The 23,433-nt window shown below is 37.8% G+C and overlaps 1 protein-coding gene across 2 annotated transcripts in view; it reads right to left on the bottom strand.

Annotated features, from left to right (window-relative positions):
• LOC122083692 (kinesin-like protein KIN-4A) overlaps nucleotides 1-23,433 on the bottom strand; it is a 31,914-nt gene that overhangs the window by 2,196 nt on the left and 6,285 nt on the right. Inside the window, exons 2-23 of one of the 2 annotated variants that reach the window (XM_042651568.1) lie at nucleotides 23,094-23,240; nucleotides 22,817-22,966; nucleotides 18,171-18,424; nucleotides 14,493-14,680; nucleotides 14,279-14,403; nucleotides 13,893-13,929; nucleotides 11,903-11,994; nucleotides 11,658-11,771; nucleotides 11,404-11,517; nucleotides 11,065-11,158; nucleotides 10,705-10,823; nucleotides 9,876-9,974; nucleotides 9,638-9,751; nucleotides 9,433-9,549; nucleotides 9,239-9,319; nucleotides 8,104-8,175; nucleotides 2,377-2,470; nucleotides 2,270-2,301; nucleotides 2,073-2,170; nucleotides 1,875-1,973; nucleotides 1,461-1,682; nucleotides 521-683 (exon numbers count right to left, since the gene is read on the bottom strand). In XM_042651568.1, the coding sequence (XP_042507502.1) occupies nucleotides 521-683; nucleotides 1,461-1,682; nucleotides 1,875-1,973; nucleotides 2,073-2,170; nucleotides 2,270-2,301; nucleotides 2,377-2,470; nucleotides 8,104-8,175; nucleotides 9,239-9,319; nucleotides 9,433-9,549; nucleotides 9,638-9,751; nucleotides 9,876-9,974; nucleotides 10,705-10,823; nucleotides 11,065-11,158; nucleotides 11,404-11,517; nucleotides 11,658-11,771; nucleotides 11,903-11,994; nucleotides 13,893-13,929; nucleotides 14,279-14,403; nucleotides 14,493-14,680; nucleotides 18,171-18,424; nucleotides 22,817-22,966; nucleotides 23,094-23,240 (2,625 nt within the window). Of the gene's footprint in view, nucleotides 1-520; nucleotides 684-1,460; nucleotides 1,683-1,874; nucleotides 1,974-2,072; nucleotides 2,171-2,269; nucleotides 2,302-2,376; nucleotides 2,471-8,103; nucleotides 8,176-9,238; nucleotides 9,320-9,432; nucleotides 9,550-9,637; nucleotides 9,752-9,875; nucleotides 9,975-10,704; nucleotides 10,824-11,064; nucleotides 11,159-11,403; nucleotides 11,518-11,657; nucleotides 11,772-11,902; nucleotides 11,995-13,892; nucleotides 13,930-14,278; nucleotides 14,404-14,492; nucleotides 14,681-18,170; nucleotides 18,456-22,816; nucleotides 22,967-23,093; nucleotides 23,241-23,433 lie in introns of those variants that run through there. The other variant, XM_042651569.1, reaches the window with a different exon arrangement.

Below are 23,433 nucleotides of genomic sequence, written 5' to 3'. Positions count from 1 at the left end.
AAAAAAAAAAACCTCCCCCTCCCCCAAGAGTGTCTTTTGTTCACTCTTTTAGTTTCCTATGCCCCATCACCTTGCTTTTTCCTCTCCCACCCCACCCTAAAAGGAAAAAAATTCTACTTGATTCTAAACTTTTTCAAGAAGTGCATATCCCTCTAATACTAAAATGTTCCCTCTCCTTGCCTTCTTTCATCGTCATTCTTAGCCAAGAGAAATGCTCCCCTTTCTCTTGCCAAGAGAAAAAGTCCGCTTGGTTTGTCAGACAATACTTAGTACTTACTCTCCTTTTTTTGTACACTTTGCCACGTTGATTCTTTACCTTTGAAATTATTTCATGCTTTTGTTTAACTTTTGATTCATTGGAATTACTTAAGGGGTGAAACAAGCTATGGGGGTTTGGAGGGTTGACTGTAGTCAGGTTAAATAATTGGTTAGTCTCCTTCTCCACTCTCAAGGGTGAATATGTCATAGTTTCTCATGCAAATATTTTCTTAAATAAAAAGAGTTGCACAAAGAATCTCACCGAAGCTGATGTAGCCAAAGCAATGGCAACAGCTTGCTCTCTCAGTTTTTGTTGCTTCTCAATTTCTTTCCTCCATTCTTCACTCTTTCGTAATAGACCTACAAGTTCATTTAACTGCTCTTTCATCTCCTTGATTTCGATTTCCTTCTCCCATGATTGACATCTGTAAAAATAGAAAATATAAAAATATAAAAAAATAAAAAACTATCAGAATATAAATATACATGTAGAATCAAGAAGTATAAAGCTACACAAGAAAATTATCCTGCTGCAACCACGTATTCTGTACTGGGATCTGGAAACCCATATGTGAAACCAATCAATTTTACCAGAAAAGGTGCACTATCTTCAAAACCAATGATTTGTTATGCACTCAAAAGGAAAATGAACCAATAGGCATAAGAAACAATTAGCAGGCTACCTCAAATTAAATGAGTTGAGAAGAGTTTATAAAAGGTGGAAGTTAGCAATTATTTAATCTAAAACTTATCCCTCTCCAATTATAGTGTCGATTGGGTGAGTGAAAGATGAAGAAAAAAGTTACAGCTCTTAACAGTCACCTAATTCACCTATTTCATCACAATATTGAAATACCAATCAAGTCTTCCTTTTTCTTCTGATTTAAGCCTGGATCTGACCCTTAGAATCTCTGTAAGTTATGAACTCAACAAGTAACATATGTATTTATATTCATGTCTTTACTTAAGTCTGCTCTTGGTATGTGGTACTTCATGACCTTAACCACCCCCCCCCACCAATATTTTAATTCAGTCACCCAAGAATTCTCTGAGCTCTTTTCCCACTTGGCTCAGTAAATGCAGATTATTTTCAAGTTGGCTCAAATTTAAAGAAAGATATGACAACCATATGAAGCCCAAGAAACAAAAGTGATGGGCGAATAAATCAATAAGACTACTACTAGATACATTTCAAAAAGCACCTTGCATCTGCTGCAGCATTGAAAATGTACTGAAGTAACCTCTTTGCATCTGCCATTGAGCGCAACTGGTTCCAACGTCCACGACCGGTAAAGGCACGTTCCCGTTCTTCTGCCTCTGAAAGTTGTGATGCCATTGCTACAAGTGCATTCGATGAAATGCTCAGCATGCTTTCAAGGGATGCAATCCTTGCCATTCTAGCATTTGGTGACATCGAGGACATTCTGAAAAGAAAGAAGCAGAAGAAAAACCACTCAAGTAAAGCAACTCAATATGCTCATATTATAGAGGCATCGTTGTACTTTCTCTATCTAGTTCCATATAACAGAAGAAACTTAAAAGAAGGAAAAAAAAAAAAAAAACAGTGAGACTACATCTGAAGTCCATGTAAAAGATGAACTCGCACACATACATACCTAGAATATCCGTTCTTTCCTCCTGAGGGACTAAGCCCCCTTGCAGCACACTCATCCACTTGCTTCAGTACAGATAGCTCTTCTGCCAGGGCAGCACGTCTGAAGAAGTACATGAGTAGCAAAATTAAGATACTCAAACCATGCCATACAAATTATCCAACAAGAGGTGATTGAACAAAATTGATTTTGAGTACATACACTTGGCTTTGCTTCTCATACTCCAAACGGACTTCATGCACATTCATCATGACTTCTAGCTCATGATCAAGCCAACGTTGTAGGGATTTTTCATTGCTCTGGAAAGAAACTCAACTTACTACAGCTTCTCAGGACAAATGAGCAGCAGATATAAAATAAACTAGGAAAAACAGAGCTGTTAGATATAAACAAACTACCTGGCCACTTGGCACATTTCCATTCGAGGTAACTGGAAATGAAAGCAAATGATTAGGAAATCAGAAGAGAAATATGAACAGATTACAATTAAAAGAAAAATACTTACTTGAATTGTCACGTACTGAAGACTTCCGTGCTTCAAGCAACTCTTTTAGCCTCTTGGTGGCCATTGCAGCCTCTTCTGTCTTCCTCTGGAGAACCTATGAAAGCAAGGAGTTTCTTCTCAAGTTTACTTGTAATTGACTTAGTTAATCATAGCCCTAGTATAGATAAACCAGGGTGGAATCACAATAATTAATTTGAGGAGGCTTAGTTCGAAATTCCATGCTTGGTGATGAACAAAAGATAGGGAACATGTGCCAATGCCAAAATGTTTCATCAACATTAGAAAGAAAGGGTTCTTGATTTTAACCAGTGGCCCGAGTGAATGTCAAAGATGTTTCCTCAACTCAATATTTTAGAAATTGAAACAAGCATTAGAAAATAAGCTACGCAGAGTTTGGAAACAGTAAGGTTGCCCCATCATGACCTAGTGGTCGAGGGTTCGAGGAGGGAAACAGCCTCTCCGAGAAGCAGGTGTAAGGCTGCCTACATTATGAACCTCAGTGGCGGGAGCCTCGTGTACTGGGCATGCCGTTTTTCAGATTTTGGGAAACAGATTTTGTCTTTTACAAGCACATAATCTCCATTACTCTTCATAGGATGCCCATGGGTTTATATACTCCACACATAATACTTGTCAGCAATAATGTGTGGAGTGTTGAGGGTGGTACTTGTGTACTGGATGCTCAACCAGGATTATTTTGTTTGACAGCAGCTAGTCACTTAAAATAATCCCCCAAGATTAGATGGCTCAAGGAAAATGGAAATAGCATAACAAAAAAATCAAATAAAGTTCATCCACTTTTAGAATTTATTAATAATATCTAGATGTGTATAACTGCAGAGAGTTTGTCTCCTCATCAAACTTACAATTATTTTCTTCTTTAATAAGGGAAGAAAGTCATAAACGCACAATTATTTGTTGTACACAGTGCATGTGGTGTTGTCATTGTTGTCAAGACAGTGCAATCAGTTGAGTCAGCAGAGTGGCAGTGATCTGGTAGAGTTGGTACTGATGTGGTAGAGTGTGCAAAGTGATCTGACAGTGCTCTGGTAGAACTGGCAGTGGCAGAGAGTTTGGGCCATGTGGCAGTTTGCCAGTGTTAGAAAGGCTTCCAAACTCAAGTGATAGTGTATGTCAGGTCATTACAGGGTTATACAGTGGTAGCAAGTGCATGTGTCCACTTGACAGCCAAATTGAGCAGGGCAAGTGACAGAATTGGAAGAGAACATAAACTGTGAAGTTGTAATGCTTCAAATCATCTATCCAATGAAACTGGAATCATACCATTCTGAGTTTGTACGAGGGAGAAATGGAGTTCTCTGTATCAGTGCACAAAAAAGAAGAAAATGGGTGATTCGAAGTGTTTGTGATCAATACAGGCATGTACTGATGATATGGTAGTTATGGAAGCCTAGTGTGGACAGTGCACAATGGGTAGTGTACAGTGAAAAAGTGGAAAATCATGTCAGAAAAGGTAGTTGCATCTGGGTCAGTTTAGAGGGCATTTTGGTCATTTCAAATGGAAGTTGTGACAGAAGAAGTGGCATGTAAAATTGTAGAGCGTTGAGTCGTCTTTCTAATGCAACTGGAATTGTCTTGATCTGACTCCGAATGAGAGTTATGATCATTTTCATACAATCACTCCGTCTCAATGAGTGGTTGCATGCGTTTCAAGGTCTTGGGTCCCACTCGATGACCTGGCATAGTTGGTGACGTGGAAAATCTGGTGAGGTGGCACTATGCCACTTGGCAGCAGTTCCTGAGGTGTTTGAAGATGTGGCAGCAATAAAGGCATGCACAATGCATGAGAAACGGGCTGCATGACAGCACCCAGTGCCACAGCAGCCCACAGCTGCAACACATGGGTGCAGCAGAGGGCAGCATATCTGGGCTGTGCCGCAAATGGGTAGGCAGCAGGGGCACAAGATGGCAGCAAGGCTTGGCAGACACGACTCATGGCCACAGTAGAAGTGCCGTGCAGCTCGGGCCACGAGCACACAAGCCATAGCAAAGGCAGCTGCTAGCCCCACTTAGAAGGCAGCATGGCTGCAGCCGCACAAGCACCAAGCGATTGTACAGCCAAGCCACAAGGGCCATCAGGCTGTGGGTGGTCTAATAGTGTGCAGAGGAGGTGCTCCAACAAATGACCCAAAGAAGGGTCCAATAGTATGGCTCTCGTCCATCAAAATGGATCTCAGGTGTTACAAATGAAAGCCTGCAATGCAACAGCAGCAGCTTCAGGTATTTTCCGAGCTGTCATTTAGTTAGAATTTGGAGAATCTCAAAACATGAGAAATTTAGATTTCTGAGTTGGATTTCCAACCTTTTTTGAATCATGTCAATCCGATAACAGAGCGAAAAGTTATGGATTCTCTTCAGGCATGACGCGTATGCTTCAGGCAGCTGTCTCTGCACTAATGTCACATTGGACCTCAGTTTTGCGACCCATGCATGGGACCTGGACTGTTTGGTGAGAACATGAAATTTGAAGCTGTTTGTGTTGGCTTTCATGTGGAAAAAGAATCGGGTCAATAAGCTAAAATGAGTGAGGAGATATGGAGGTTCGAGTAAACAGGCGTCAAATATTGATGAAGAGAAAGTGCTCTTGGGTTCTGTTACTGTTCTGCACTCAATGGTTTGGTTTATAGGACTTTGGATAAATTTTTGAGCATGTTCCGAGAAGAATTAGAGAAAATGTATTTCTATGGCAGTTTTAGAATTTTGAATCTGGTTTCATATGCAAAAAGAATCAGCTCAATCGGGGTTACAGAGGGAGTTATGCCACTCGGATTAAGCAAAGGTTAGTTTGCTGGACTGGTAACCAGTTTTGGTTGGACCATGCATGGGATTGAGTGTTTTGTTGGGCCTTATAAGTGAGTTTTATGGCTCATTTGCCTTAGATCTTCCCAACAACAAAAGGGGGAAAAACCCCAAAGAAACAAAAAGGGATAGAGGTGACCCAAGAAGAAGAAAGAAAAACAAGAGAAAAGAAAGGAGGGGAAGCTCCCAAGAGGTTGAACCCTAGAACCTCATTCCTTCTCATAGTTTTTAAGGCGGTAAGGCGACAGAGGCGTTTGAGGGTCTTTTGGAGCGCCTTAGTGATAAGACGGGCATAAAACGTCGCCTTATAGACTAAAGCGTTCCTGTGTAATTTTTTTTATAAAACCTATCTATTTGGCTCAAATCCTAGTTGAATCGTATTACTCATATGTTAAATAAATATTAAAGGTTCATATTCATACCAATATAAGATATTCATCAAGAAAACAAATCAATAAAGTGAATAAACTAAGTTCATCTTCATCAATCATCAATCATCAATCATCATAACATATTAACAATCATCATAACATAATAACATATAATATAAATACATAATTATAAAACAAAATTATAAATATAAAGAAAAGAAGACATAAAATACAAATATTAATTATACTTACCTCTATGATGCCAAAATAAGTGCCTAAGCCCTAAGGTCATCCACTATATTTCTACTCCTGTCAAAGAAGAATGAAGTAAAGCTCACCGCTGCCGGAGCAAAATGTTTGCCTGGATCAGTGGTTCTTCCTTGTTCCTTGATTCCTTCTCAAAGCCCTTTATTAAAACCCTTGACAAAATCCAAACCTTGTTTGTGAATCGGGTTTTTGTTTTGTTTGTTTTGGTTATTTTTGGTGGAGTAATGTTGATCCCATACATCTCAATTGTTAACAAAACCATACACCTACCAATAAAAAATCTATATTTGGAATCTTCATCAAGTAATTTTAAAATGTGTTTAAAAAAAAAAAAAAAAAAAAAAAAACCATAAGGCGCCACTTCACATAAGGCGGAGCACTGCCTTACCATCTCTAGACCGCATTAGCGCCAAGGCGCTGGAAAGGCGTCGCCTTACTAGCGCCTTAAAAACTATGTTCCTTCTATGTTTCATTTGTAATTTTCTAGTAGACAGGGGTAGGACTGATGTTGTGCATTGAAGAACTCATTCAAGGGTATGTGTAGAAGACTCAAGGAAGGCTTATCTTGATCAATTGGAGCTCTCCATAGATTGAGGTGAAGCCCATGAGTTGAAGAGTGTTGAATTGTCGAGAAAAGAAGAGAGAGGAGAAGAAGAACCTAGGGTTTGGTTCTTGTGAGAAGCTTCAAGAATCCTCAAGAGTTGCTTGAAGCATTGGCGGCACCAAAATAACATGGTTGTGGGCCACATCAAATGGAGATCAACATCACCGCATCTCTGTAGGTTGCTCCTTGCCAAGGCAACCTCACTTTGTCAAATTCCCATTCATTGTAAATCACTGTAGGTAAGACGTTTGATAAAATCCCTAAGTGATGTTTTAGCTTATTTTTAGCGGGAATTTGCATGTATGGGAACAAGCCCAATTTTCAATGTATTAGGATTGCAATCGCATCTGGACACAAGAACATGTGTTCCTTGGTAGTTATTGCTTCCTAAACATTAATGTGGGTGCAGCCTCCTAGTTTTATGTTGGGTAAACCAATTTTCCGTGGGTGCTGCCTCTCAATTGTATGCTGGGTAAACTGGGGGTGAAATCCTAGCCTTTGTATATGCAAGGGTGGAAGCCGGTATTGGGTTACACCTGCGCGATAGTAGTGGTCAAAATTGAGTGTTGAATAAATGTTGAGCCCAGTTGGGCATTACTCCATGGAGTAGGCACACTGCTGATCCACGTTACATGTTGTGTAGTTGGTGTTTGTTGCATATTGCATAGTGTTTGGAGTGCATCGTCTACAGGATGGGTGTGCACACTGGGTAGACCTTGCCACAGAATTGAATGCCCGCATGTGGTTGAGAGGCTAGGTGTCACACACGACTGTGTATGTGTGTGATTGAGTGAGGACAGTTGGACAGTATTTGTGTGTGGCCTTTGGTTGAGGGTTTGCAGCAGTGGGATTGTGCGACTGAATGGGCTTATCTCAAAGGAAAAGGATTCTGATTTGATGATTGATATGAGCAAGATCTGAGTAGTTCCAGATCTGGTAACAGAGAAGCTGCTAGGAAGAAGTATAAGAAAATTCAGAACCATGAAGGAAAAGAGAGAAGGGTATGGAGGGTTGCCCCCCCTTACATGCTTTTATAACCAGCTATAAAACATTAAAACTTGACCACAATTGGAAAAGGAAAAATAAATTAATTAATAAAACCCACACCAAAACTAAAGCCCCCCAACTCCTTTAGCTTTAGGATAAGAATGGAGTGTCCTAATGCATTAATACCACTACATAAAGAAGGAAACTGCTAGACAATTAAAAATGATAAAACTAAAAGAAATATCGTCCTAAAAATTAGCCCACAATTGGGCTGAAGATAAGCTTCTGAAATCCTAGAATTCTGGATAAAGAACTCCAACTGGCCCCACAAGATGTATGTTGATAAGGCTCCTGAATTTCAAGAACTCCAGAATTTCAAGAATTAAAACTTTCCTCTAATTGGTCTTACAAATTATGTTCTAGGATTGAAGCTTCCTTGAACTGCATGTTCATCCTAGGTCAGAAACTGAACGAAAAAACTGGTTCACAATTGAACCAACAGCTTATCCAACTGGCCCCACAAAAACTGCATTAACAGCTCTGCCCCTTCCATTAGGTTTTAACTTTCTTAATCATGCCAAAATTTCAAGGGGCACACCCAGGGCCCAGAAGTTCTTTCAGTGTATTTGGGAAAAAAAAAACATTATATGAAGGTATAAATTCACAAACAATACAAACCATTTTTTGGCGCTGATTTAATGCTTGCAGTTTATGCCGTTCATACTCGTTTCTCCTTCCCTCCTTCCGTAGCTGTTGAGCAGTTACATCATCAATTATAGAATTCACGAGAAAAAAAAAAAAAGGAAGAAACTGGACAATGGCAGAAAAATGGCTCTCATAATCTTGTCCTGCATACATGATGTCATTTAACTACCTACTATGTAACTGCCATTATCCCTGGAAAAGCTTTAGCATTAAATATGTAAAAGTTTCAACCAAAATATATATATATATATGTGTGTGTGTGTGTGTGTGTGTGTTGTTGTCAACATGACAATTTTATCATTTTAGATGAAGTTCCTTGCTCTACAACAAATTTATGTTCTAACCGTAGCCACTAAATAAGATCAAGCTAAACTTCAGCAGCACAATCAATAGTCTCAGTAACCCAAATTTTAGTGTTGACAGATAAGATTAAGCTACTCTCTCTCATTTCTCTCATATCAACAAGGTGTCACTATTTCCTCCAGAATAAGACAACTTCTCATATTAACAATGTAGTCATAACTAGATGGTTCAAAACTCAGTGTAGTACCCAAAAATCAACTGAATAAAAATCTAATATCTTTTATCAAATAAAGTTGAGAGAACTGGTATATCCAAGTGTGTACAACAAATAACGGTTGATTAGGCAATAGCTAGTAAAATAATCATCACTGCTAAAAATTACACTTCAACTTCTTTCACAGTGACAACATACAGAAAGAATAGCACCAAATTGCTAAAGCTAGCATCCAGGAGCTTGGCAAACAAAGAGAATTCAAGAACTAGGCAAAGCGAACCTCATGCAATGGCTTGGTCTTTCAGGCACCTACTCAACTCCATGCATGTATAGTGGGAGCATGAGGCATGAATAAATGCCATTTCAAAAAAAAAAAAAAAAAAAAAAAAAAAAAAAAAAAAAAAAAAAGGTGGTTGTAGGGATTCATTACTCCCCATTGTAGGAACCAGACCCTTTTCCAGTTAGATACTCTTCCCAATTGCCCCCATCCCCGTGCCAGAACAAGAAAATTTTCAGGAGATGCTTTTGATCAGAGAGGAGAACCCTGGGTTATATCATAAAAGAATGCATTAAGTCAAACTGTCAAAATACCTGCAATAGTTCCTTCTCACGAGAGGCCTTCCACTGTCGAAATTGTTCTGCCTCTTGCTTTATTTTATGCTGCAGCTGAACCTACAATTTCAGCAACAATAAAAATGTCAGAAACAGCTGGTAGCACATACTCTAAAATCACGACATAACACAGTATGAATGGAAGCTGAGTAAAGACCGGAATCAGATCACACCTTCTGTGCCTTAATAAACAGTATTTCATCTTGCAATCGCTTCGCTGCTTCATCACTTTTCTGCTTTTGCTTTAAAATCTGAACCTGACTTTCTTGCTTCTTTTTAAGATCCAAAATCTGAAGTATGTAAAATTGCAAAAACATTATAAAAATTTTAACAAGATGCCATGACATTATCAACACTTAAGAGATTCCATCCTGTGACCTGTGCCTCAAGTGACTTCAATTTTTGGGTGTGAACATCTTGCAGTTTCTGTGTTTGCCCATCCGAAGTAGCAGCAAGGCTTTCAACTTCGACCAACAAATGATCCCTTTCTTTCTGTAGTTTTATGACAAGTATACAAGCCAACTTCAAAGTCCAAAATGGAAGTCATGAAAAGTTAAAAAAAAATAAAAATAAAAAATAAAAAAATAATAAAAATAGTAAAATTGTTTGACTTAACCTGCACAGCTCTTTTCTCATCCTCAAGTTCCATTATTTTCTTCCCAAAATGCTGCTTTAGTGCTACAGTGTCAACTCCACCAAACATCTTCATCTCTGACTGCAGAGATTTAAAAGCATAAGTTAGAAAATACCAAGAGAACTTAACAGATGGAAGAAAATATGCATCTTCATTCCTATCAACACCCCCCCCCCAAAAAAAAAAAAAAAACTCTGTTGAATAAAACTACAACAGCAGGACAGGATAACAATGACAGATAAATCTCATCACATACTTATTATGGACATGAGTGATGGACATGTGACAAATAACTGCAAATGGGTACACTTTGAAACCACAGGCCAGGATCCCTATTTATGGCTCAACAATAGTATCTACAGGTTTCTCCCTTTACTGTTTCTTCCACCCATGATTTTTCAGCCCTGATATATATTATACTAGAAGACAGTTGTTTCCAACAGTCTGTTGCACTTAACAAGAAAGAGATAAGAAAATGCTTTCAAAGTAACCAAGATGATTTTTTTTTTTTTTTTTTTTTTTTTTTTTTTTTTTAGTGGGGGGAGGGGTGCAGGGGAGGGGTGCAGGGGAGGGGTAAACCAAGATAAGAGTTTCCAAAGACATGTTTCTCATTATTCCCCATTGTCATATTGTTGAGTTTCATATTCTGGAAAGCTATGCATAAAGCATACTCCAGAATTATGTTAAGAAACAGACCAAATTCTGAATATTTCACAAAATGAGGTTCACCAGTTTGAATCAGGAGATATTGATATATGTTTCCTGAAAATATAAAGGATTAAAATGTGCTTAATAAAGCCTGAAAGCATGCCTCTTTCTGCTCCAAACGTTTGTTTAACTCGTTCAACTCCTTGTCCATGGTATTTTGCAGAAGTGTATGCTCCCACTCTTTTGCAACTTCTTCATCAATTTCCTTGGAATTATCACCAGCTGAGATTGGAAGTTGTACCATCAATATGAAGTAACAAGCAGACAAAACAAGAATCCTATTTGAATAAACTTCAAATGGACTTCAAACGGGAAACAGCAACAGAAAATAACTATTGGAGATTTAATAAAAAAGATAAGTAGAGAAAGTCAGTCATCCTATGCATTTCATAAGACCTAAATTCTATGAGATTTAAAAAAAAAAAGAACTCGATGAAATCCTCAAACAAGAAAAGAAAGTTACCTATTATCACTTCACCCATTTGATAATCAGAGGAATCCATATTCTGCACATCCCTCTTTAGCCCTTCACATCTCAATGAAAATGTTTCTGCATCCTGATTTTATGAAGACTAAATTAGGATTCACATATCAACTTATTTGATACAATTAAGTCTACTTTGACTGGAAAATATCAAGATACAAATACTTGGTCAAAGTGTTAATGAACCAAAAAAAAAAAAAAAAGAAACAAAAAATGGAAACCTTCTGTTGGAAAAATAAGATGATGATGATTATTATAACCAAAAAAGAATAGCGGTGGGGTGGGGTTTGGGAGGCAAAAGAGTCTTCATCAACATACTTGAGCATTTGCTTCACTTTGCTCTACAATACCACATCTACTGCGGTATTCATGAAGCTCCCTAGAAAGATCCTCATTAGCAGCTTCAAGCCAAGCAATCCTTTCTTTGAGAACCTAGGCAAGAAAAAATATTAGAAACTTGATATATCCTCCCATGAAGAGAGATAAAGAAAGAGAACCAGGGGCGAGGGGGGCCAAGAGGATGAACAGTTAACTTGAATCAGCTGAAATAGAGTTTCAAAGCACTTATATACCTGTACTTCATCAGATGAAGCTCCTCCCCCTCGTGCACAGAGTAGCTCAGCCTGCAAGTATTCCAGTCGTTGTTTCATCCTTAGCATCTCACTGGAAACTGGATCTCTGTTAACCTATACCAACGAAATAAGAAATAACCCATCAGATAAAAAAGCATGTGTAAAGCATCTTTATCTCCATTACAACATTATGAAAGTTTAAAAGTAAGATTGTAGGCTAACAAACAGTGAAGTGAGAAGCTTACAATAGGCTTATTCTGAATATTGCGAGCACGATTAGCATATTTTAGAGTGTTAAGAGTCTCCTCCGCATTAATGTCAGTAGGACTGATACAGGCTGAAAGAAAGCAGATTTTCTGAAGGTTTAAGGAAAGAATAAAACAGAATCCAACTCTAATCATCTGAATATTGCGAGCACGATTAGCATATTTTAGAGTGTTAAGAGTCTCCTCCGCATTAATGTCAGCAGGACTGATACAGGCTGAAAGAAAGCAGATTTTCTGAAGGTTTAAGGAAAGAATAAAACAGAATCCAACTCTAATCACAAAATAGAGCATACAATAAACGAATCTCTTCAAGCATCAGGAACCATTGCATTTCCACACACATACAGACTGAGACAACTTGCTATACAAAAGGGCACCATACAAAAGCACATAATAGAAGAAATAGACATTAAAATGCAAAAACTAGCACAGAGACAGGTCTATTTTTAGCATTAGAGATGATAAAACATGTCCTTTTTTTTAGGGGTTTGGGGGGGGGGGGTACATTTGATCCTACTACAATATTAACAGTCACTAAAAGAAAATATGATAAATATAACCCCTTTATCATAATAAGATTCTTTTTTGCATTAGAATCAAGCTGAAAATAATGTGTTAACATTTAAGTTGGTGCAAATTGTTCAAAAAAAAAAAAAATCCCATTGTCTTCCCCACCCCCCACCCCCACCGGGGGGGACTTTTTCCCTCCTGTATCCCCTTTGCCAAGGCTCCTCCTTGGGTAATCTCTCCCCCCTTGTATTTAGTTTTCCCTTTCTTCGGTAAAGAAATACTTATTCATCCAAAAAAATAAAAAAAGAAGGGAGAAGGAAATGTTTCATGTCTAAAAGCCTCTATAATAAAGCACCAAGAGATTGTAAGAAAACACATCTAGGTGTATCAATGAATTTTGGCTTTGAAACCGGAAAAGGGACTAGAAGGAGTACTCTTTTTAACTCTTTGAACCATGTATACAAATATGGGAAAAAGGATTCCATCGAATATGCCAGTGACGTGTTTTCACTTCTAGTATTTTAGGCTATTACCTCATTTTAGTAATCATATATTGCCAAATTCACCAAACATTTTATATTACAAAGTTTCTGACAGTAAGACTTACTTGAATACGCCATTAATATATTTTTAGTTGATGAAACAAAGAGTAAAATTGTTAGGATTAAAAAGAATAAGAAACTCATTCTCTTTTACTATGCTAGTAGTAACCAGTGTCAGTATCTCATGTCATCATGTCAAAATGGGTACTCCTCAGACATGTAGGCATCAATGCGAAGACACTGGTCAAACAGAATTTAGTAGAAGTTATACTCTCTTTCAACATAATCTAACTTACAATAGAAGGTATCATCCTCCAGTTTTTTTCCACTGAACATGCTGAGATTTTCCATCCTTGAATTATCATAAAGAGTCCTTCAAATTTCCAACGGCAGAGGAACTGAGTATGCAGTTCTTGCCTTCCAGTCGTTTTTATTTTCCTGTTGTTCAAGGTACAGGTCTTAACAGGTGCTACTATCTCACAGCAACAACTCCAAAATAGTGGCAAAGGCCCTTACTTTTCCACCATAGGTTGTATAGAGTAGAAGAAGTCAGCATCACAGACATCTTCTACCTCGAGACATATGCCCTCTTCAAAAATCTCAATCACGTTGAAAACAGCTTTCAAGATGCATCTCAAAGCAATTTATTCACCTCATTGCTATCTCAATCATGCTTCCAACCAACATAAAGACAACAAAGGTTTCATCTAAATATGCTTTACGTTCCTCAGAAAACAAAAAAAAAAAATCCATTTTCTAGATAAGAAAGGAATCATTTAGTGCCCCCCCCCCCCCAGCAACAGAAAAAAGAAAAAGACAAAACTGTCGAATGGCTTTAACACGACCATATTCGAAACAGTAAAATTGGTACACACACAGTCACAACTAAAAATGAGTGAGGAAAAGTTCCATTATACCTATCATAACAGTTCTGCTGTTTCCACCAAGTGAATCCTGCCATAGATAAATAATGTGAACTTATAATTATAAATTATAAATAAAAGAAATCACTAAAGGGGCAATCCCCACACCCCCTACCCAATAAAGGGGGGTGCTAATAGTAGAATATGAGGCCAAAAATGATCAAACAGAAGAAGCTACGAGTGCTACACGGGAAAGACTTCCACGACAAGCAATTGAACTCCCATCACCTATTAACTCTTCACAAATAGATGGAAAAAAAAAAATTTAAATGTCCACCACCCTCAAAATCACTCTTTTCATAATAGAAGGATTATATACATGAATATACATGTAGAAATGTTGTGAGAACAACCATTTAAACCTAAAAATCAGGTCAAACCTGCAAAAGCCGAGTAAGTTTACTGTCCCGATAAGGAACATGCATGCCTTCTTTCCTCTTTTTCTCATCTCCGAGGGCACTTATGACATTACCAAGCGCAAGAAGCCCCCTGTTAATGTGAACTCCTGTTTAAGAGAAAGAAGAAAGAACATGAGCTTACTTTGACTCCTGAAGGTACATCTGAATATGTTATATAAGCATGCAGTCTACCTACCTTCCTTAAAACGAAGTCCATCGGAACCTGTCCTCTTAGCACGCTCTGATCCAGCAAGATCTACCAAATGGAGCTTTGCACATAGATATTCTTCACTTGTATCTTCATTCTGGCAGTTATTGCTGGGGGAAACTGGATTTACTTTGCGCATCTGCTCCAATGTGATTGTGAAGATGGCATGCGAACGGCTTTTATAAAGATGAGAAATATGAAAGAAAAAATTTCATCCAAGTCAGAGTAGCTGCTGAAGACTAAATTTTTTTTTTAGTCAGAAAAGAGTAACGGTTGAGCTAGGACATGATTAGGCATTTAGGCCCATCCCATTTATTCTCAACTTTGTAATCAAGAAGCCAGACAGGTAGGAGGGATTTTCATTCTGCAATAATTTCATGATATAAGTGCAGAAAAATATTTTTCATATCCAGAGTAGAAAATTTGAGATACCTGGTTTCATGGACGCAATGGACACAAAATAATGAAGTAGCAACAGCAGCATTACAATATTTTGATTAAAAGAAAAAAAAAAAATTGCTCATTAGTTTAACCGCAAAACTTGCTTTCTGAGTTGACCAAGATAATTTGAGCTTCCACTGGAATTTATGCATAATAATAAGTGCCTCCTAATTCCTAATAACAATGCCCTGCTTCACCAATGAGTTATTTCCCAAAGAGAGGCCCATCCATGACCTTTCTCCTATAAAAGTGCCCTTCCATTCTGGTATCTCAACCATGAAATTCCCTTGTTTTTTCTGATACAATACGAGGTGCCTCACTCATTATAATTGATTCAATCGATAGTAAAGAGAATGGATCAGTCATTTAGTTAGATATATTTTTACTAATATAATTGATTCAATTGATCATAAAGAAAATAGACATATCACTAGCTAAAATAGTTCAAAATACAGGATACACATCAACTCAAGCCCTTTCCCAACTACTTAAGTTTGGCTACTCAAGTCAGTTCTTCTGTTTGACTTCTATCTAGGGCAATATCTTAAATTCCTCTCTCTCTCCATTGATGAGGCATCAACAGGGCCCTCTATACCGTATCTCTGTCAAGCTTCTATGATGAAAGTTTTCTAGGTAAACCAGGTCAACCTGGACCAGGAGCATACAGAGACCATGATAACAATGTTATTGAATAATTACCATAAAAACAATGCGTTTTGGATAATTACCATTTTGGCCCTATGAAGGTAGCAGATTTGACTATGACAGAGCCAAAGTGATAGGGCTATACTCGCTAAACTGCAAGTATTATAAAAACCAACAAGTAGGACCGTAGAACAGAAATTCCAGCAACAAGAGAGGACCGATAGATACGGAACCAAGGCTCAGATCAAGCCCAAGTTCTGGTTGAATGTGGGAAATAGGTAGGAGAACAATACTTCCAAGTTTGATAGGAATCCAAGGGTTAGACTGATTGTTACAATACTTCCAAGTTTGAAGGACAGAAATAGAAAGTGTAGGGATAGATTTAGTAACAATCAATAACAAACAAAGTGCTGGTCAGATCAACACCAAATGAATGCAGGGCCTGGTAGTTAGATTTTCCATGCCTGAGAAGCACTTATGGTTGCATTTGTGTTTTATACAGTTGGGGGGAGTCAATGGTTGATGTCTACTGAAAGGACTGACTACACACAGGCCGATCGGTGTACACAATATAAATGGTAATGGGGGTGACACTCAATAGGGTTTCTACTGCCCGTGTAGGGAGAACATCCAAGAGAGAGCTGTCAGATTTTGATTTCCAAGGCCTTGGTCAATGTTTTATAAAGAGTTTGCAAAAGCTGTTATTCTATGATTAAATTAATTATATTTGAAAAGCGTTTCAAATGTTTTCCTGTCCAATCTATGGAACTGACACTCTCGTATTTGATTGCAATAGATTTATATCATGATGGTGATTTATAATCCATGGTTGCAAGGTCTATTGTGAATGTTTGCAGTGTGAGGGGAGAGTGTAATGAAAATATCTACCACTGGGGATTTCCAGGTTACACCTTTTGTAGTGTCATCCTTAAATGCAGTTAAGGATAACTTACATGCTACCCTTTAGGATCAAACCACTTTGCGTGATTTAGACTTTGCGTGATTTAGACCGTTAGATTGTGAAATCTCCTGATTAAACTTCTTCTATATAAGAATAGGCTTACGCCAAAATTCTGATTGCACAACTCTAATAATTAAAAACTAAGTGAGGAAAGAGATTGAAGAAAGGGAGAAGAGTCTCCTTCGTCTTCAACCTCAAGAATTTGGCCACTGGAGAAGGTGCAAGCTTTGGTGATCATGTTCGAGTGTTGCATTCCTTTTGGAGGAGCACGCCAATAATGTGTTCTAGGTAACCTACGCATTCATTCCCCTCTAAGATTGTTTGAGATGTATTCAGATCCTCATTCCTAAAAATATTAGTATGAGATATCTCTAATAATTAAAGCTAAGTGAGAAAAGAGATTGAAGAAAAGGAGAAGAGTCTCCTTCGTCTTCAACCTCAAGAATTCAGCCATTGGAGAAGGTGCAAGGTTTGGTGATCATGTTTGAGTGTTGCATTACTTTTGGAGGAGCACGCCAATAATGTGTTCTAGGTAACCTACGCATTCATTCCCCTCTTAGATTGTTTGTGATGTGTTCATTGAGATCTCATTCCTAAAAAAATTTGTATGAGATATCGTATCAAATCACTTCCGCCGCCACCTTCAGTAGTGATGCCTCGTAAATCAAGGAAAATAAAATTAGAAACTAAAGATACTACTAAGTAACGAAAATAGAAACTATCTAATTAATCCCATATAGGAACCAAATCCCTAATATTTGGGCTTATAGAATTGGCCCATTACAATAGAGAACCGAAAAATACTAAGCCCACGGCCCATATAACCCATAGAGCATTCAAAATTGAGCCTAACTTAACCCAAGAAAGTGAACCAAACCGAAAACAATAGCCCCATCTTCTCTTCTTGCTGAAATTCTACATCACACAGACACTTCTTCTTGGTATTGAACCTGTGCAGCTCCCTAGAGTGGCCTTAGTTATAATGGAAACTGAACATTTGGTGGTTGTAATAAGTTGGATATCCTCTTTGGATTTTGGGAAGAGGAAGTTTCCCCACTTCCAGAATTAGAGATCTTTATGGTCTTCTAGGAATCTCTCATTTCAATGCTAGATCTAGCAACCCATTTTTTGTGACTTGGCTAAGGAAGGGATTGTGAACAGGTCTTTCTACTGATGTCCCAACTTGAGATGCAAAGGGGACTGTGCATATTTAGTGTTGACAATATTTATCCTTTTTATTAATCTTTTCCAAAAAAGAAACTCTCTCATTAAAAAAATTATGAAGTGAGGTTGAAACCCTAAAAATACTACGAAGATAAGGGAATTTGATGCGTTGGAGCATGACTCACAGGAGAGTGGAATCTTTATTGCGGGAATCAGACAGTGGATATTAAAGATTAGAAAGTAAGGGCTAGTAGCATACATATTAAGAAGATACAGGAGCAAGACGAGAACCAATATGGTAAATTACATATGGAGTAATGAAAACATAGAAGAAGCTTAAGCTCTACAAACTCCCAAATTAAGAAAAATAACATGGTCAAGCAGAATTCTTACTCTGTTATGAGAGGAAACATTTATAAAAATAACTTACAATTATAAAAAGGTAGGGTATTAACCTGGACTGGTTGTTCATGTTTGTACTCCCTGTTGCCCTGCTCAATGATCCTTGTTCCAAGCAAGCAGCCATTTCTTTTAGTGAACTAACTGCAACTTCAGTTGATCCAGCTAATGTTATAACTCCATTTGATGTTTCACGAATTTGTATTGGTGGTTTCCCTGGGACTGTAACTTTTGCAGCATGTCCATTAGCTGTATCAGGTTTTCCAGCAGAGGTCGTATCCAACAAGTCGCGTACTTCTTCTTTTAGAATCTTCACATCCAAACCCTCTGGTTACATATCACTATAAGGAAGGAAAAGCATGGTATATAATCATAGAATAGAATTTTTAAGAAGTGCTGGCACACAATTGCAAAACTTAGTGAATAAAAATGTTAACCACAACAAAAATGTTTGGATGGGTAGGTTTGATAGGAAAGAAGTTGGGAAATTGTCACCAAAAATAAAAATAAAAATAAAAATAAAAAACTTGCAGCCAGACCAGGTTTTCATCTACAGCAAGGGAGAAAATCACAACACAAGAAACCTCTGAAACCAAGGAATCCTGCTACCTTTCTAGTTGCAAGTAAGTAGAAAAACACATAAAAGACCTTTTATATCTCTTTTATTCATCCAAAAAAAAAAAATAGAAGAACAGAAGAACTTCCTGGAACAAAGTGACTGAGTTACATCATCTCATGCTTTTTCTAACCCCAAGAACAGTGGCAGAAACCAAAAAACATACAATAGCATCTGCCTGCCATTAAGCTGAATAAGGTGGGGCCAGGCGAGGCCAACATTGGACCCTTTAAGCTTTCAGGTCAACCTTGGGAAACTTTGATGTCCAATTGGTGGAGTCAAAGTCAACCATGACTGACCTGGATACTATTCTTGTTTGCTTATATCCACTTCAATGGCATCCATTGCTTCTATATTGTGGAGCTTGTTTAGGTTTTTAGAGCAATAATACTACATGGAAGCCAAGAGTTTCTTCTTTGTCAGCACTATCTTAACAGTTAGCAGTATCACAATGACTGTACAATGTTTCCAAGTTTTCTTATGGGCATTCCTTATTCTTGAGCAGTAGTTCAATCTCTTCTGGGATAAAAATGATCAACTGAAAGTTAATACTGGATCTGATTCTCATGAAAGCATAGAAACTTTCAAGCAATTCTTCACCCTCCAAACACCCCTTCCACCCCCCCCCCCAAAAAAAAAAAAAAATAAAGGGGGATAATTAAAGCATAACTATTGAAGATCTTTTACATGTCACTCCTACACATCGCAAGTGTTCTCTTAAAGAATGCTGATTTCTTATCAAAAAATGATCTTTAACTGTTCCTCCTAATCATCTTGTGGTTCTTCTAGTGGCAATTCCTTCAGCTTATCCTATTTCAGTTATGTTCCATGAGCTCCAGCTAATGATATGTACTTACTATATCTTGGTAGCATGACTTAAAGAACAAAAAATTAACCACAAAATCAAGTTAGCAGTTTCATACTTTCATTCAAGATAGTCATCTTTGGATGGAAAGACATTTCCTAAGGTTGGTTGGTCCTTGTCAAAGTGCTTCAGTTTTGAGGGGAATAAAGTTAGTCACCAATATGCTCGATTATTCCTATCTGTTAATCATGTAACGATATACCCTACTCCTCATTTATCTAGCATCACCAGTAATGATGGAGCTCAAAAGCTTTCTACATAATAGGCATGTCACCAAGATACTTTGAACTTCAAAGAGTTGATATGTAAGATTTTCAAGTGGATTTCTGATGTAGATAAGCGCTACAAACAATACAGTAGGCTTAAGAAGAAGGAGGCCCATACTTAGGCCCATGGTTCTTCAACTGGGCCTTTTGGTTCAGGCCAGACCAGCAGTTGTCAGGGTGTTACTGGTTCACTAAAAACCAGAATCATGGGGGGCCCAGGGGGTGGATTTTCTTAGTAGTTTCTATTTGTTAGACCTGGTCACCTAATTTGGGTATTTAGTAGTTACTACTTAGCAATTACTTATATCTTTTTTATTTCCTTCGGTTTCTTATTGTACAGGGCAGCCACTCATATGTGTGGGCCTTTTTTCTCACTTTCTATTTTTGTGTTTGCCTTTCTAGAGGTTACTACAAAACCTCTATTTATTGCAAGGACCTTAGTGCCACCAACTATTTTATGAATGAAGAAATCTTGTCTTTTGGGCCTTGTTGCCATGAGAAACAGTGAGACGATTGTATTTAGCTATCGAGCCTCAAAGTTTATGTTTTATGTGATCGCAGCATAAAAAAGAAAGTCTGAATTGATGTTACGTCCATTTCCCTCTGGAATATTATTGTTCGGGTATGGACGGACAACTATCGATATCTAGAAATATCTTTTATAGTGGAGACAATTAGATGCCATGTGGTTAGTGCGATACTGACCACGGCCATACATGAGAGGCCTTGGTCATATCCATTATTCTTTTCCCTTCTCTATTCCTTCTTTTTCTCTTTTGTTTCAATGTATTTCTACTTCAACATTGGTCTCTGTGGAGCTGTCTGAGACCTCCTGAAGTTGTGCTATTACCTGCAGTTCCAAGGAGTTGAATTGCTGTCATCAGTGGACTAAGACTAAGTGAATACCATTCCACATCTTCCCTATCCTGCAGCACCCTACTGCTGATTCACACCCTCCATGTAACTACTATTCTGTGCATCAGAATCAAGTAGTGATTTGAAGGTTTCATCCTCCATTGGAGACCTCCCTCCGACCCAATGCTCGTATAGGTTGAAATGCCAAAATTTAGCCAAATATTTCGGTTTGGACAAAGATCGATATGAAACCAAGTGTGATATCCGGGACCTCGCACATGCGGGGGTTTCATCCTCCATTGGAGACCTCCCTTCGACCCAATGCTCGTATAGGTTGAAATGCCAAAATTTAGCCAAATATTTCAGTTTGGACAAAGATCGAAATGAAACCAAGTGTGATATCCAAGACCTCGCATATGCAGGAGCCTCGTGCACCAGGTACGCCCTTTTTTATTTCATATTTCAGTATCATTTCGGCCAAACCCTTTGTATAAAATGCAAGGATTTGATTGAACTTTCAACCATGTTTTGAGTTTTGGCATTATTTCTCCGGTTTCAGCTCCAAAGAGGAAAACTTCCTAGAAAACCTCAGTTTTTTGTGATTTTTGACCAAACCACTACCACATCTATGTAATAAAACCATGTATAACATTTGATAATTATGAAATGGGTTTCTATTTTATGTTTATTCATTCCTATATTATATTTTAGTTGTTTTAATTAAATAATATGTACTTTGTTTTAGTTCTACTAAATTTTGTGTATACAGCAACCAGAACTTTCCAAGTTTCGAACTAAAATTTTGTGGTTTTGCGAAATATTTGGTTTTGAGACTGGTTGAAACCAGGCTCAAAACCAAAACCTTGAACCTTGCTTCAACCTTAATCTCGCATCATCTGATGGCTGGATCTGCTACCAGTCAGCAAGTTGCTACATCGATCCTTTAGTATCTAATTTCAGACCTGTGTTATTATCTCCTCATCTGGTCATCAGTTCTTCAAGGGATTTTGAAGTGTTCTTCTACTGTTAGTAGCCTGCCATCGACCATGAGTTGAGTTCCATCTACTGGTCATTTTGCTGGACATTCGTAAGTTACAAATTTCTGAGATTACTTACTAATTTCAGTACTTTGCTCATATGCCCTAATCTTCTCATTGAATTACTACCATATTAGGAGGGATTGTTCACCTATACTAGGGTGTTGTTTAATCCTAGTTCCATGATCATCTGAGTTCTGGTTTGATAGTTATTATTAGCTTTCTTTTCTAGCCTTGTTCATTACACCTTACGGTTCTACCTTGTGGGTGGTTTTTGTGGTTATTTGTTGCTGAACCTAGGAACCATTAATTTCATATTAGATATAAAAATTTTCCTCATCCTACCAGATTTTCATGAAATATTTTGTTTACTGCTTTATAGGTAGAAAGCCTGTCCATAATCAACTCAATATGGTAAGTTTTCTGCCTGACTCCAAACAGACACTTAAATGGAAAATCAAAAAAAAAAAAAAAAGGCATTGATAAATCAGTAAAATAAAGGTATCAGTATGCGGCCATGCAAGCCTGCACAATGCACAAATCATTATAAATATATAATGGTAATAAAAGAACTAACTATGAACAACTTATTTAGCAATATTGATCCCACAGATGTGCTTACTAGAAAAACAAACAGATGAGCAATTAAGTTTGCAGTCGATAATGATGAATCACATGGTCTATCCCCTTCCTCCATTTCTTACAACTGGACTGAGACATGCCAACACAGACAAGGTGCAGCATAATCAACAAGAGGAAAGCATACTCTTTTCTTTTCTTTTTCTATTTCCCCCCCCCCCCTCTTTCATTCGCTTTCAGAAGAGAGAAGCGTAGTGCTTGGCCTTGGTTATGATGCCAGATACTGCAAGATGACGCTTGCCGCTTGACATCAACCTTCTTATATATTTTACAATCTACTGAAGTGTGATAAACTTGCTGACTAGAATTGTCTTGGTTAAAAATGAAAGCAAAAAGCACTAGCCGTAATAAATAAGCAGGCATGAGCAAAGGTAACATCTATGCCATTGAAGTAAGAATTCAAAAAGAAAAGAATCAAATGAACCTCAATGAAGGAGACATGTAATTGGAATTCAGTGTGGTGCTTCAAACTTTCAATCTGGCTAAATAAAGCATTCATAACTTGAGGGATTAGTCCTGTTGGGCAACCATCTCTAAAGCCAGTACCCATGGTATATGTTTTCCCGGAACCCGTCTGCAACATTTTAAGATGTCAAAGAACTAACATTTTAGAACAAATTCTTCCCCCTCTTCCCCCCCCCCCCCCCCCCAAAAAAAAAAAAACCCTCATTCATTTTCAGAGGGTAAATGTAACACTTTACCTGACCGTAGGCAAGAACAGTGCCATTATATCCTTGAAACAAACCATCAACAAGTGGAGCAACACATTCTTCAAAGATTGCAGATGATGAAGAACCACTGCTACCGTAGACATGATCAAAAGTAAAGGAATGTGTTCCAATTTGTACCTGCACCAGTGTCACAACCACCAGGAAATATTCAACAAATATAGCATACCCAGGTGCATTCAAAAGCACAATAAAAGCAATAAATTGTCAGAAGTAAATGATTAGTTTGATAAACTTTTAATAAAAATTCAACAAATTATTTAAGTTCCTAGTATCACAAATGACACAAATTAACGTGTCCCTCCCCCCCCCC

Source organism: Macadamia integrifolia, chromosome 7, assembly GCF_013358625.1.
Source record: "Macadamia integrifolia cultivar HAES 741 chromosome 7, SCU_Mint_v3, whole genome shotgun sequence".
In the NCBI taxonomy this organism is placed as follows: Eukaryota; Viridiplantae; Streptophyta; class Magnoliopsida; order Proteales; family Proteaceae; genus Macadamia; species Macadamia integrifolia.
Note: the sequence above shows the minus strand (reverse complement) of the source record. Positions and strands in the feature narration are given on the sequence as shown.